This window comes from Piliocolobus tephrosceles, chromosome 2 (genome assembly GCF_002776525.5).
Source record: "Piliocolobus tephrosceles isolate RC106 chromosome 2, ASM277652v3, whole genome shotgun sequence".
NCBI lineage: Eukaryota > Metazoa > Chordata > Mammalia > Primates > Cercopithecidae > Piliocolobus > Piliocolobus tephrosceles.
Genome location: NC_045435.1, coordinates 27,997,259 through 28,013,490, shown reverse-complemented (window position 1 = coordinate 28,013,490; position 16,232 = coordinate 27,997,259). Strand labels below are relative to the sequence as shown.

General features: G+C 42.6%; 1 protein-coding gene across 1 annotated transcript in view; it reads right to left on the bottom strand.

Moving 5' to 3' along the window:
* PHLDB2 (pleckstrin homology like domain family B member 2) overlaps positions 1-16,232 on the bottom strand; it is a 196,354-nt gene that overhangs the window by 116,810 nt on the left and 63,312 nt on the right. The window contains exon 3 of the mRNA XM_023212919.3: positions 15,587-15,701. Coding sequence (XP_023068687.1) covers positions 15,587-15,701 — 115 coding nt within the window. The remainder of the gene's footprint in view (positions 1-15,586; positions 15,702-16,232) is intronic.

Below are 16,232 nucleotides of genomic sequence, written 5' to 3'. Positions count from 1 at the left end.
CTTGCACACGCACACAAACACACAGGGTAAATAAAATGTTTCTGGAAAGGCTGCTAACAAATTTAAGCTTGGTCACAGTCCTTGAAGATAGGAGTGAGCAAGCTCTTAGTCCAACTTCCTAAGTATCTTTTCCTCCCCATTTCAAACAGGAATCCAGGCGACACCCATGGCAGTCGATCTCAACACCAAAAGAACAGCAGCTGCCAGCTGCATACAACAGATTGAGGCCTGCAAATTGACTGAAATGATGACTACTCTTAACCAGACATCTCATTTTTCCACTTGTGACAGGCTGAGATCTGCAAACCTCTGGGTCTCAAGAGGTGAAGGCTACATTAGCCAACTAAGAGCAAAAACTCAACTCTTCCTTGTCATTAAAGCATTTGCCAGTTATAAATGGTTTGGAGACTTTACAGAATTTAAGTGCATGTAATGTTTAAATTTCCCTCTTAAATGTAAGAGGCAAAGAAAATCCTTTTAAATAACTAAGCAGAGGATATGAAAGGGGAGCCAAGAATAGACACAACTGTTACTTTTCAAAGAACCTTCGCTCTTTATTCAAACAAATATTTACACAATTGAAGGCAACGGCAAGGGAGATATAGCCATTCAGTTAAAACAGTGGGCAACTCTAACGGTTTATTTATCCCAAATCCGACTGTTCTGTTGCTATCCTACCAGGAACCAAGAATTCAAGTGTTCACAGGGCAAAAGTTTAACCTTCTGAAACTGTGGACCTCATTTAGATCTCTCCCAGCCGAATTCAAACGTTAGAATCCCAGAGACATATCTCGAACGCCCAAATTAAACCAAACTAGGAAGCTTAAAATTACACGTCCAAAATTTGAAAATCTACATCTGTAACTTACATGTTCATATTACGAAGGGAAATGTAGCTGACAAATATTTACACTAAAAAGACTCCACATTTTTATGCCTCGTCTAGTTGCACTCCCAGCTGTGCCTGGCTCTGACTAGCTGTGCATTCTAGAGCTCTTTAGAGCGACTTCAGAGCTGCAGGATAAAGATTTCTAGGGAAGAGGGCAGGGCCAGGCGCCCGGCGAATTTCCAGCCACGGGCTAGTTTACTAAGAGAAAGAGCTGCGGGCGTCTCTCCCTCTTTTACATAAGAAAGGTAAGTGAGGAACCGCGAGGCAGTTTGACTTCCCAAGCTCTTTCAAACAGGAAACCCCAACCCCGGGAGGGACAGCCGGTCAGCCTTTTAATTTCCTGGTGGTGGCGGGAGTTAGCCAGGTCCTCGGCGCTTTAATAAGTGATGACTGCTAGGGCTAAGTTATTAAACGAACCAGCAAACAATTCAGCTGCGCCTCCGCCGCGCAGGGCGCTGGAGAAACAGAGGGTTAAAATACTCCCCAAGCCTTCCAGCTGCTATCTCTAGGGGTGCCGAGACGGCCACACTATAAACTTTCAGGGGGGGTCAAAGGCCAAATCGGAATCAGCCGCTCTTGGCTGTTAAAGCTTGTGAGGTTCACTCTTGAAAGAAAGTGGAACTAGAAGCGCAGCCAGCCAAATATTTGAGGGGAGGGAGTCTTCTCTGAATCCCGCGCCCTACACCAACCAGCAGCGGACCTTCTCTTTCTCAGGGAGCTCTCCCAAGGATCCCCATCCCTCTCTCCATGTGCATTCCAGAGTTGCTGGAAAAAGTTGCCCCCAGTTCCCCCACATCCTGCCGGTTTCCTACAGTCACTCTGGAAGCATCTCCCCTACTAGACAGACACTTCCTCCGCGGGATCCCCTCAACCCCCCGAGAGTCATGCACAACTGGGTTCGCCAGCCCCCCGCCCCCACCCAGCTGCGCAACTTGGGCACTGCCGACCCCAGCCTGGGCTTTTGTCCCTACAGCCTGTAAAGAAGCAAAGAAACTCTGCGCCCGCGGAGCCCACTCACCGTCTCATCTTTCCTCCAAACCGCCGCTCTACGCTGGCGCCGCCGCCCTAGCGCCTGGCCCTTGTCCCCGCCTACCCTGTCTCCGTCCGTGAGCCTGCCGGCCCTTCCTGACTCGCGGTGAGCAGTCAGCGCGCCCCTCCTCGGCCCGGGCAGCCACTGCCTCCTCTCCGCCCCCAACCCTCCGCAGCGCGACCGGCGGCAACCAACTCGGGCGTGGGGGAGGCAGTGTCCCCGGGGCGCACTCCTGGCACACGGAGTCGGCGCCACCCCCTCCTACCGGGCGACCACCGCCGCCTCCTCACCTGGCCATCGGTGGGGCCCGTTCCCGGAGGCGAGAGAAGGCAGGCTCGCTCCTTGCGCCACGCCACACCGTCGGGCCCCCCTCGGGCCGTAATGGTGGGCTCCGCGCGGCTGGGTCCGGCACCCCTGACCCCCTTTGTAACCACCGCAGCGGGCACCCAGGGAGTTAGAGCAACGAAGTTGGTGACCTACCCCGCTCCCAGGCAGTATGCTGTTGGGGCTTTCACGGCTGCCGGAAAGGCCTGGCTTTTTGCCCCATCACCGGGCGCCAGCTTCTCAAAGCTACGTTCACAGCAACGCAGTAGGGACTTTTGTAGCAGGCTTTTTTTAAGAGCTGAAAGAAGGGCGGGAGGGTTTACGTCCTCGGGTGATGATTTCCTTAACCGACAGCGAAGTATCTATTAGGAAACTCCAGGTGACCGCACCTCCTTCTGACAGTTCACCCCGGGGCAAGTTTACCAGATGCGTCAGAAAGCAGGTTTGCAAAATCCTCAGAGAATAGCCTCAGCGAAGGACGGGGGTCAGGAGGGTTTTAAACTCATTCTGATTTCCTTGCAATCACATCTCTTGAAAATTTTAGTATTTTCCCCAATATTTTTGTGAGTTGCTATAACCAATGAAAACAATGCTGATGTAGATGTTCACCAGCCAATGCTTTATTGGAAGTCAACGAATGAGACCGAGGGTGGCCCATAATCGATCTCCGCACGCAGAAATGTGAACCTCTTCCAAGGTCTCGGCGAGTCTCTAGAGTTACACAGATGAAGGACATTGGCCCTCGAGAATCTCACACCAGCAAAGAAGAGCACAACGAAGTGCAAATTACTTATGATCGTTGTGGCTTTGGGCAAGTTGTTGTAGCTCCCAGCAACAATTTCTTCACCTAGAGTGCAGCAATAAACGATACTGATGCTGCAGGGCAGCTAATAAGCTTCTGAATAATATATGCAAAGTACCTGACACCATGAGCATAACTCAGTATACTGTCACTGAAGAAATAGCTTATTTAATACACTTTTCATATGTGCAAGTGAAAGTTTGACTTTTAATTTTAGGGAGAGCCTTACCTACGGAATGCCTTTAAAAAAATTTTTTTTAAATTATTTAAGTTCTGGGATACATGTGCAGAACGTTCAGGTTTATTACATAGGTATACATGTGCCATGGTGGTTTGCACCCATCAGCCCTTCATCTAGGTTTTAAGCCTAGGTATGCATTAGGTATTTCTCCTAATGCTCTCCCTCCCCTTGTCCCCCATCCCCCAGCAGGCCTCGGTGTGTGCTGTTCCCCTCCCTGTGTCCATATGTTCTCATTGTTCAACTCCCACTTATGATGAGAACATTCGGTGTTTGGTTTTCTGTTCCTGGGTTAGTTTGCTGAGAATGATGGTTTCCAGCATCATCCATGTCCCTGCAAAGGACATGAACTCACTCTTTTTTATGGCTGCATGGTATTCCATGGTGTATATGTGCCACATTTTCTTTATCATTGATGGGTATTTCGGTTGGTTCCAAGTCTTTGCTATTGTGAACAGTGCTGCAATGAACATACGTTTGTATGTGCCTTTATAGTAGAATGATTTATAATTCTTTGGGTATATACCCAGTAATGGGATTGCTGGGTCAAATGGTATTTCTAGTTCTAGATCCCTGAAGAATCACCACACTGTCTTCCACAATGGTTGAACTAATTTACACTCCCACCAACAGTGTAAAAGTGTTCCCATTTCTCCACATCCTCTCCAGCATCTGTTGTTTCCTGACTTTTTAATGATCACCATTCTAACTGGTGTGAGATGGTATCTCATTGTGGTTTTGATTTGCATTTCTCTAATGACCAGTGATGATGAGCATTTTTTCATATGTTTGTTAGGAATGTCTGGTTTTTCGGAAGAATTTTTTTCCCTGTCCTGAGTTTTTGCCCTGCAGAAGCATACATACACTCATCAATCCAACAGTTAAACAGTTAAGTGCTCCAACAATGTTCTTTTCTCGCCCACGTCATCTCTTTCCTCCTCTTTTTTGGATCATCCCCATGAACATAACATCATTTTATTTCCTTTACCCTGGAATTTTTTTCTTTTCTCTTTTTTTTTGAGACAGGGTCTCGCTTTGTCACCCAGGCGGGAGTGCAATGGCATGATCATAGCTCACTGCAACCTTAACCTCCTGGTCTCAAGTGATCCTCCCACTTCAGCCTCCATGAGGTGCAGACCACCATGCCCAGCTAATAGTGAATGTTTTGCAGAGATGGGGTTTCGCCACATTGCCCAGACTGTTCTTGAACTCCTGGGCTCAAGCAATCTGCCCACCTCCGCCTCCCTAAGTGTTGGGATGACAGGCGTGAGCCACTGTGCCCGGCCTCCTACTTCCCCTTTATCACTCACTTAGCCCCTGCCACAATGGCTTCCTAGACTAGATTCCTAGGTAAATACATTCCATCTCAGGGCCTTTGTTCTAATTGCCCTCTCTGCCTAAAATTCCCTCCTCCCAAGTAGCTGCATGGTTCACTCCCTCACTTCCTTCAAGACACTGTTCAGTGTCACTGCGTTGCTCAGGCCTGCTCTGACCACTCTACTTAAAGTTTAAAATGTGTTTTCCATACTACTTAAATTTATTTTTTGACAAAGTCACCACATTCTATTGCATTGTAAAATGTACTTTTAAAATTATGTTTATTGTCTGTCTCTCCTCGCTAGACTGTAAGGCAGGCAGGCAGAGAGTGTTGCCTGTTCTCTCCGGTGCCGTATCCCTAGTGTGCCTAGCAGGATGCCGGACATGTAAATGGTGCTCAAGAATAAATGATGGCTTTGACCCAAAGCACTGTGTTGCAAACATTTCCTTGCCTCGAGCAATGCCAGAAATACACTTGACTACGTAGACATCTTAGAGACAACTTTTCTCCCTTCAGAAGATCTAAGGAGAATGCGCACCAACACAGCATATTTAGAATGGCCATAATTAGATTGCCAATATTTATGTCTAAGAAAAAAAATAGCTAAATTTATTGAGAGCAACAATTACTATCATATAGGTATCCGGTATTCTTCCAAATATAGGACAGTATTAGTTGATGTAACAACCCTATGACAGTTACTGTTACTACTCCCATATTATAAGTGAAAAAAGGATCACAGAGAAGTCAATTGTCACTCAGGTAATAAGTTGGTAGAGGCAGAATTTGAGCACCTGTTCTTGAGTTCATTGTCTTTAATGCTACCTTCTACCTCTTTCCTAAGTATGAATATTACTAGAGGACATGTCTGTATAATGAATAATCCCTAATTAGTAGACAAAAAGTAATCCCCACTGGCCTCCCTTCACTGCCTTGTTTTATCTGCTGGCATCTCTGTCTCATTATAGCCAAGCTCCTAGAAGGCAAAGGGAGTCATTTTATTCATATTTGTATGAATCATACTCCAAGACTTATACATGGAAGGGACTCAAAAAGTATTCATTGAATGTGACTTTTTCAAGTGACTAAACCCAGCAAAGTTTCCCATTCCTGATGAGTTAGAGTGGTTTTCAATAGCTTTCATAAGGCCATAGCGGCCTGAAGATAGAAGAGACCACCCTGAAGGTGCAAGTGTTAAATTAGATAAATTCAGTCCAGGCTCAGTGGCTCACACCTGTAATCCCAGCACCTCAGGAGCTGAGGTAGCAGGATCGCTTGAGACTAGAAGTTCCAGAGCAGCCTGGCCAACATAGCAAAACGCTGTCTCTAAAAATACAAAAATATTAGCCCGGCATGGTGGTGCATCATCTGTAGTCCTAGCTACTCGGGAGGCTGAGGTAGGAGAATCACCTGAGAATTCAAGGCTGCGGTGATTGCACCACTGCACTCTAGCCTGGGTGGCAGAGTGAGACCTTGTCTCAAAAATAAAAAACAAACGAACAAACAAAAAAACAGACAAATGCAAATGCAGACCCCAACATCTATAGAAAGCCCTCAATAAAGTACAACTGTTATCGTTATTATTATATTACGAGACTTTCTTTTAGTTATGATGATGGAAAGAAAGAAAGAAAGAGAGAGAGAGAGGGAGGGAGGGAGGGAAGGAGGGAGGGGTGGGAGGGAGGGAGGGGGAAAAAGAAAGAAAGAAATAGAGGAAGGAAGGAAGGAAAAGAGAGAGAAAGAAAGAAAAAGAAAAAAGAAGGAAGGAAGGAAGGAAGGAAGGAAGGAAGGAAGGAAGGAAGGAAGGAAGGAAAGGTCTTTCTACTTTTTTCTGTTTCCTGGGTTCTTTATAATAAAGTTTTCTATTTAATCACAGACCAGAGTCCTGCCTCCCCCTCTGCCATTCCTTATCACTAGAGATACTGTGTTGTAAACTAAATAGCAGACCTTTCTTGTTTGCCTCTCCAGGATCTGTAGTGGTTACAGTCCCTGATCTTAGTTTCCTTTATCCTTCACCCCTTTCGGGTGAAGTGTTGCACAGTGTGGAGGCTAAAGCAACTCTCTTGGATGCTCATCTGCCATGCTGACTTGTTTTTTGTTTTTACTCTAATTCCATGGAAGATTACATGTTGACTTCTGATTAACCCAAGTTCTGGGAATTACTCTAAGATTTGTACTTTATCTACTGTTACCTTAAATCCTGTCCTTGCGTCAAAACAACCTTGACCATAAATCCTGCCCATAGGAAGATTCACATAGCATTCTTGCCTCTCCCTGAGGGGTCGACTTCAATTCTCCTACACATTCTTTTCCTTTAGTTTATGTGTCTTGACTCTGGGGGTGACAGCATGGAGATGCACCATCTTTTTTCGCAGCCACTGGGGACATGGCTTCTGTTCATAAGTCTCTATTAAATGTTTCTTTCTGAGAAACTGGACTTGTCAGCCTCTTTCTTTGACTTTTCAGCTTCTGTGGTCTTTGGGAGTAGGTTTGTACATACCTGCTTACTTTGAAATACATACAGTGATATTATGAATTTCGATGTTATTCCATTTGGAATTATTTTTGCTATTGTTCCCTTTTATTAGAAAAGATCGGTTGGATTTAATTAATTTTTTATGTCCTGAATCTGTATATCTGCTCCTTTCTCTGCAATGATAACCTAACAAATCTTTGTAGCTATTAACTCATTTCAATCTCACTGCAGTTTAACTCATGGAACAATTGTTTTTGCTGAAGTTCACTTTAATATTATGATGATTTAATGAATCAAGAAATTTCTACTTGCAACGTGCAGTGGAAAAATCATTGACTGTGAGGTCAGGCAGAACTGGGTTTTGAGCCCGGATTCAGTCCGTTTGCTAGCTAATATAGTTTGGCTCTGTGGCCCAACCCAAATCTCACCTGGAATTGTAATTCTCATAATCCCCAAGTGTCAAGGGTGGGACCAGGTGGAGGTAATTTGATCTTGGGGGCAGTTTCCGCCATGCTGTTCTCATGATAGTGAGTTCTCATGAGATCTGATGGTTTTGTAAGTGTCTGGCATTCCCCCTGCTTGCATTCATTCTGTCCTGCTGCCCTGTGAAGAAAGTGTCTGCTTCTCCTTTGCCCTTGCCATGATTGTAAGTTTCCTGAGGCCTCCCCAGCAATGCGAAACTGTGAGTCAATTAAACCTCTTTCCTTTATAAATTACCTAGTCTCAGGTATTTCTTTACAGGAGTGTGAGAACGGACTAATACACTAGCCAAGTAATTTGAGTGCATTATTTACCTTCATTGAGAAGCAAACCTCTATTCTGAAAAGTAAGAACTCTTTTTTTGGGGGCGGAGGGCGGGATGGAGTCTTGCTCTTCTTGCCCAGGCTAGAGTGCAATGGCGTGATCTTGGCTCACCACAACCTCTGCCTCCTGGGTTCAAGCGATTCTCCTGCCTCAGCGTCTGCAGTAGCCTCTGGAGTAGCTGTGCCACCACGCCCAGCTAATTTTGTATTTTTAGTAGAGATGGGGTTTCACTATGTTGGTCAGGCTAGTCTCGAGCTCTCGACCTCAGGTGATCCGCCCACCTTGGCCTCCCAAAGTGCTGGAATTATAGGCATGAGCCACTGCATCTGGCCGAACTCATATTTTATGAGCCAGTGTGTTAATGTAGGTACCATTCCTTGCACAGGGGATAGATAGCACAAAAAGAACACCCAGCAGAGTAGTTTCCAACCACATTTGCCTTTCTGGAACTATTGATACTGATGTTGACCATTGTGTTGTACACTGACTGTCCTATATAAGTTCGGTTCCAAATTACACACTCTTTTTAGAATTTAGTACTTGGATAAATTTTCTCTCTAAAAAAATGAATGTACTTTCATTTCTTAGAAAAGGCATCTTCATCTGTTTTCACCTTGGATCTGCAGCTGTTGTTAAGGGGAACTGTGTAACCCAGTGTTTCTCTTTGTATCCTTGTTGCCAGGAAGCCCAGAGTCAAGCTTACCATTAAAATTTTGTGTAACGGTAATAAAGGCTTTGCTTTCCTCTCCTTTTTAAAATGTTGATGTATTTTTATTCCAATAATCTTATTGAATACTTGGTTTTTACTATACATTCTCTAATATATATTTAAATATATAAAGTATAAATAGCATATTATTCAAATTAATACCAGAAAGTTAACCAAAACTAAAGTGGGAATCACTTTAACCTCACAGGGGCATAAAAAGGCAAATACCTAATTTTTGTCTCCTCAAGTTTAGTGATTATCCCCATGTGCTGCACTATCTTTAAACAATTATAAGGTAGGTTCTCTAATTAGGAGAAAAATCTAAAAATCTAAATCTTAATCAGATAATTGGAATATCTGATTAATTTCTGCATCAAATGTTCTCTTTCTGCCCTACGCCCAGTCTTTTCTGTGAGTTTGTATTGCAATCAGGCAGGAAAAGGATGGGGAGTGAATGTGTGTGTGTGTGTGTGTGTGTGTGTCTGTTAGATTAACCTATCCTAGCTGTGTTATCTGGCTCACTTTTCTTATCCCTTGAGGACCCTGAATTGGTCTACTTTGCCTGCATAGTGGGCTTAAAACAAGGAGTTTCTCTGTATCTTATCTACTTATCATGAAAAAAAAAAAAAAACCCAACTCCTTATCAGCAGTATTCCTTGATACTGAAGAGAACTCAGCTTCTCTTCTATTGGTTTTCTTTGTTTTTCCTTTCATCTGAACTTTCATCATCCCTCCAGTTATACCATACCTTGATTTCAAATTTGTCCTTAATGTTATACATAAAGGTAATTCTATTACATATAAAGATAATTATACATAAGGATTATAATATATAATCTTTATGTATATTAATTTATGTATATATAATATATAATATGTATTACATATGATCTTTACATATAACATAATTATATTTAAATATATTTTATAGAGAGAGAGAGAGCGAGAGAGAGAGGGAGAGGGAGAATGCCACCTTGGGCAGGGATAGATGTCCAAACTGATGTGTCAGATATACACAGACTTCAGCACATGGGAGAATTCTGACAACTGAGAGCAGGGGCCAGGATTCAGAACATGAGGAATGTTAAAACAAAGGCAAATTTACAAAACACCTACTCAGTTTTATACTGCCTAGCATATAACTGTAATGTAATAATGTAATATATACTAAAAAACAATGATACAGAAGAGTTCAGGTAAAGGGGTATCTGTGTCCAGTGAGTCCACCAGGGAAGACAGAAGACACTATATGTGAGTTTCATATTGAAAAAAAAAAGGTTGGGGGGCCTTCTAGGCAGAGGAAAGACCACGAACAATGCAGGAGGACAGTAAAGCCAAGGCAGGTTTGGGAAAGAGTGAGTAATGCAGCCGCCTGAGCTGGGGAGGGAGGAGTAGGAGATAAGATCTAGGGTGCTGGGGCCAGATTTGAGGAAAGGGGAAAGATGGGGCTTTGAATTTTAGGCTTCGCATGGAATACCATGTTAATTATGTCATTTCCTTACTCTGAACTTGCACTGGCTCCTTGCTGCTGGACAACAGGAAGAGCCAGGGGCTGTGTAGGAAGTGGAACAACATGATTATATAGGCATAGGGTGAAAAAGAAATATGAGCTCCAACCACGACATTTAAAGACTCTAATAAAGCCCTACTGTACTTCCTGTATTAAATAAGGTGTCAGTTGCAAGTCGAGGCTGCTCAACTGCGTATTCATTAGGGTCACAATTAACATATTAAATCTCTCCGTCCACTCTAGACTGCCCTTTTTCTTTTTCAGAGGTAACATAACTCTGCAGTTACAGATCCTAAAATGCTCACAGAAATACACATGAACAGGCTCCTTTGGGTGTTGGGTCACTGATGGACCAGAAATTCAGTGACAATATTCCAATTAACTGACTGTGTCTGCAGGGACTCAGAGCTACTTGCCTGACCATTTTTAATGTTCCACTTGCTGGGGACAATTTCATTGCTTTTCTCAGGAGAATCGCAAAGAACGCTAGTACAACTCTTTTTTTTTTTTTTTTTTTGAGACGGAGTCTGGCTCTGTCACCCAGGCTGGAGTGCAGTGGTGTGATCTCTGCTCACTGCAAGCTCTGCCTCCCAGGTTCATGCCATTCTCCTGCCTCAGCCTCCCGAGTAGCTGGGACTACAGGTGCCCACCACCATGCCCGGTTAATTTTTTGTATTTTTAGTAGAGATGGGGTTTCACCATGTTAGCCAGGCTGGTCTCAATCTCCTGACCTTGTGATCCGCCCACCTTGGCCTCTCAAAGTGCTCGGATTACAGGCGTGAGCCACCGTGCCTGGCCAAAAACATTATTTTATAGCACTGAACTCTGACTGGAGATTTATGTTAGTGCTCAATAAATTCTAAATGTTTGTTTGAAGCATTTATTTCTGAGATACAGATGGTGATGTTATGACTAGTGTAGTTCCTTTATTTATTTATGTATTTACTTTAAAGACAAGGTCTTGTTCTGTTGCCCAGGCTGGAGTATAGTGGAGTAATTATAGATCATTGTAACTTGCAACCCGGACTCAAGCCATCCTCGTGCCTCAGCCTCCCAAGTAACTAGGACCACAAGTGCATGCCACCACACCCAAATTTTAAAAACTTTTTGTGGAGGTGGGGTCTCGCTACATTGCCCAGGCTGGTCTTAAGCTCCTAGGCTCAAGGGATCCTCCTGCTTCATCTTAGTATGGCTATTTTAGTCTCATTTGAATTTATGACTATCCTCAAGAACCAAAAATTTCTTTTTAAATTTTTAAAATTTCAATAGCTTTTTAGGTACAAGTAGTTTTTTATTACACAAATGAATTATATAGTGATTAATTTTGATATTTTAGTGTACCCATCATGCAAGTAGTGTACATTTACCTAATGTGTAGTTTTGTATCCCTAGCCCCGCCCCCCACCTTCTCCCTTTGAATCTCTAAAGTCCATTATGTCACTCTGTATGCCTTTGTGTACCCATAGCTTAACTCCCACTTATAAGTGAGAACATATAAGTTTTTGGTTTTCCACTCCTGTTATTTCACTTAGAATAATGGCCTCCAGCTCCATCTAAGTTGCTGTAAAAGACATTATTTCATGCTGTTTAATGGCTGACTAGTATTCCGTGGTGTATCTATACCACATTTTCTTTATCCACTCATTAGTTGATAGGTACTTAGGTTGGTTCCACATCTTGGCAACTGTGAATTGCACTGCTATAAAATACATGTGCTAGTGTCTATTTTGCATAATGACAAGAACCAAGAATTTCTGAGTTACAAATATTCCTAAAGAAGATGATCAAAATTCACTTGCTGTGCTGTTCAAATGGAAAACGAAAGAAGCTCTATTTAAAAGGTCATTCTCTTATTGATGATTTCCAGAGGTTGATTCCTAAGGTATTATTACATTTACAAGCTTGACATAAGAATTTTCAGAACTTTGGCCTGGCACAGTGGCTCATGCCTGGAATCCCAGCGCTTTGGGAGGGCAAAGTGGAAGGATCATTTGAGCCCAGGAGTTTGAGACCAGCCTAGGCAACATAGCAAAATCCCTTCTCTAAAAAAAATATTTTTTTCAATTATCCAGGCATGGTGTCATGGGCCTATAGTCTTACCTACTCTGGAGACTAAGGCAGGAGGATCAACTGAGCCCAAGAATTCAAGGCTGCAGTGAGCTATGATTCCATCACTGCATTCCAGCCTAGGCAATAGAGTGAGACCCTATCTCAAAAAAAAGAAAAAGAAAGAAAGAAATCTCCAGAACTTTAAGATGAGTATATGGATTCACTGTATCTTCAATGTTAATATTAAAGTTAGCTTTATAAAAGGCTTAGCAACCCATCAATTCACAAGAGGAAAGTCACGCATTGCTTGAGGCTAGGGCTATGTTCTGAGAAATACGTTGTTAGGTAATTTTGTCATTGTGCAAACATCATAGAGTCCACTTACACAAAACTAGGTGGCATAGTCTACTACATACCCAGTCTATATGGCATAGCCATAAGAATGGCGTAGCCTATTCCTAGGTTACAAGCCTATATAGAATGCTACTATACTGAATACTGTAGGCAACTGTAATATAATGGTAAATATTTGTGTATCCAAACATCTCAACACAGAAAAGGTAAGGTGTTGTGCTACTGTACCCATGTCACCAGATGATAAGACATTTTTCAGCTCCATTATAATCTTACAGGACCACTGTTGTACATGTTGTCCATCATTGATTGAAACATTATGCAGTGCATGACTGTATATGTCTAAAGGGAGTATTTTTCTGCCCACACCCCAAGCCTGTTGGCAGAGCTTTCTGGGGGCTCTTCCTCTGTTTCTTCAACAAAAACCCCAGATAAGGTCTGAGATCCCTCAACAACTGGAGTGCTGGTTGGGGGAATCAAAGCACCAAAGCACTTGTGCTTTTTACTCCTCTAGTCTGCTGAGCATTGATGAGCAATGTAATCAAGACAAGCTCTGATGTGGTTTATTGTTTTCCTGTTGCAAAAGCTAGTTTTGTCCTGCAGAAGTTATCAAAGTGACTATCCAGGTGGAAAATTCCTTACACAGGCAATTATGAAGGGTCCCTAGTGGCGGGAGGCAACATTACCCTTGATGAATAATTCACTGGCAATTAGTTCTCAAAAGGAAGTTTTATCTCTCATGGGCTATTAGCATTTTATGATAGATTCTCAATTACTTTGTTGAATGCTTTGATCCTACTGGAAATATCAGTCCCTTGTTTTTCATTCCAACTTCCACAATCCTCAGTACAAGAAGGAAGGAAGGTTTAGGAATGTACATGGGAGAAGGTGAGGGTCACATACTGTTTACCTACACGGGGGTATCCCTTGGGCAGAGCAGACTTAACAAGTCCTATTCATTACATCATTATCACCTTCCCTCACATGCACCCCTCAGCCCTCCTTCTTAATTGTAGTCTACAGTTAAGTAAAGGACACCCTCTTAGATCCAGTCATCCAACTCCCTTACTGGAAAACTTCTTCAATCCCTCAATTCTTCCTCAACCCCTATTACCAATCCATTGCCAAATCGTTTAATTTTTACCTCTTAAGCATCTGTCAATAGTACTCTTCATCCCCTTGTCTTCATTTACTACCTGGTATTTCCGCACTTTTAGAGAGGGCCAGGAACAAGTCAAGAGAAGATGGAACCTCATTAGTAGTCCCAGGGCTAAAGGGACATTGGGTGTGCAGTAAGTAAGGCTCTCCCAAGGAAATGGAAGATGCAGAGCCTAAAGAAAAAGCTAAGATCCACATTTTGGAAAGAGGGTCTAGAAGTCAAATTCAAGACTGTGCATTTGGCCATGAGATGGGATGGGGTATAGGGCAGTTGCTGAGTAATACTCAGTATTTAAAGCTTCCACTTATTGCAGGATGTGATGGCCAGGTGAGATGGGATGGGAAGATATTGGAATTGTAATGAGTTCCTAAATAACAGTACTTAAAATTTTAAGTTCTTTTATTAGTCTTTTTTCCCCTAATCTCCTGCACACAATTCTAAGCTGTATGAGGACTGGGATCTTTCTGTCTTGTTCATTGTCATATTTCCATTGCCTCTAACAGAACTTCATACCTGACAGACACTATTAAATATTTGTTGAATAATTATATAAATTGGTCTTTACCAAAACTCTAATCTCATCACTCCAATGCTTAGAATTCTTCAATAACTTCTCAAGGTCTTTAGGATAAAATAAATCTGGAATCTTCAGATTAGCACGAAAACAAATAAACAAACAAACAAAAAATGTCATCTGGTTTCTCCAGGTTATTTCCCCACCTAATAGCTTGCCATTTCCTTCCTCCTCTTCCTGCAAGGAGGGAGCGTTCCAGTCACAGTAAACTGCCTGCAGTTATTCATGAGTCACATTCATTTATCTCTTTCTTCATAACCACAATTCACCGAGCAATAGTTGCTTCAGAAATCACCCTCTCCAAAAAGCTTTCTCCAACTCCATGACTGGTTTTGGTTAGATGTCAAAGTATTTCACATCATCATATTGCAATGTTTCTGTTTAACTTCCCGTGTCTGCTCAAGATATACACTCCCTACGACTGCAGAGTTCCCAGCCAGCCCCATAATAGAGCAACTGAGTAAGATAATTCCTTAAAATCTCTCTTTGTCTGTCTGTCTCTCTCTCTCTCTCTCTCTGTGTGTGTGTGTGTGTGTGTGTGTGTGTGTGTGTGTGTTTGTGTGTGTGTTCTATTGGTTCTGTTTCTCTGGAGAGCCCTAACACTGGTTTTTCTATTTTAACTTCTTGTGTCTAGAACTTAGCACAATTAGTAAATGAAAAATTAAATCTGGTTTGGAATCGTCCTCCCTTAACACAAGAAGACTTTGCAGTACAGAGCTGGTCAGCTGGTCAGAAAGAAATACTAATGAGATTGGCTGAAACTAGGTAACCAAGCTTATCCCTCAGCTCTCTGGTTACTTGATCATCTGAGGCATAATAAAAAATAATGAGGAATATATACACTGTATAAGCCTATTTATCCTGTTTGAGTGCCGGGGAAAGCTTTGCAAAGATTTCAACCAGAACCACAAACCCTGTGAATTGGTAATAGTTGTGTTGGAGCCTCCTCCCTCCTTAGAGATGTTAATATCAGCTACTCTGCTAGAGTCTAAAGGCTTGGTGTCTTTCTCTATGCATCCTGTCCCACCCTTTCTTGTGCAGGCTTTGATTTCTGAGTGAGTGATGAGTCACTGGGAAAGACCTTCACACTAGCTGCTTGGGTCTTCCCATCCTTCAGCATCTGGCTTAAATAAAACCTCAGTATATGTCTTCAGTGAGGTAAGATACGGTGACCTGTGAACAAGCAGGTGACCAAAGTTCTGGGTAAGAATTGCCAGCCTCAGGCTTTCTTCCCCAGTGATTGCTGGACTCCTGGGTTTTTACTTGAAAATGCCAGCTCATTCTCAATATGTATGATGGAGTAAGAACTTGTAAATATGTACTGAAAACCTCTGACAATAAAGTTCTCACCAAAATGTTGCACATCACCAACTCCATCTTCCTTGGGCACCTCTCTCTGGGTATCATCCTCCTCCATTGGGATCTTCTGCTCAATCTCAAAGGATAAACTGAGATCAGTGCCAGCCTGCACACAGCAAGAAAAAAGAGGTACCATGATTGGAAAGCTGAACTGACCTCTGAAAACTCAAGGTCAATAGAACTTCATCTGTTGAGCACAGATGTTGAACATCCGGGGAAACTAACTGCTGCTAGAGTTGAAAAACAGACGTCTTGGATCACCCTGTTATTTCACTGCTATCTTCCCTGTAAAACAACAGAACTTCACCACCAGCAGCACCACTAACAACAAAAGCACACTTTTGTCTAGAATAGACAAATTCTGGCAAACGAGTAATGGACGATGCTTAAACCAAAAGAGGAACCAGTTTCTTAGCATAGTTATTTCTTCTTGGCCATGTTGCTGCTTATTTTCTATTTTTCATCCCATGCTTATTATTTACCCGTCACCCTGTTAGGTACTTTGTCTTTATTATTTCTTCTAATTTTTACAAATCCCAAGTTATAGGGAAAGAAACCAGTGTCTTTGTTCTCAAGAGCTTCCCAAAGAGTTCCTGACTTTAAGTCTGGCTTCCTACAGCTGACCTATCTAATATTC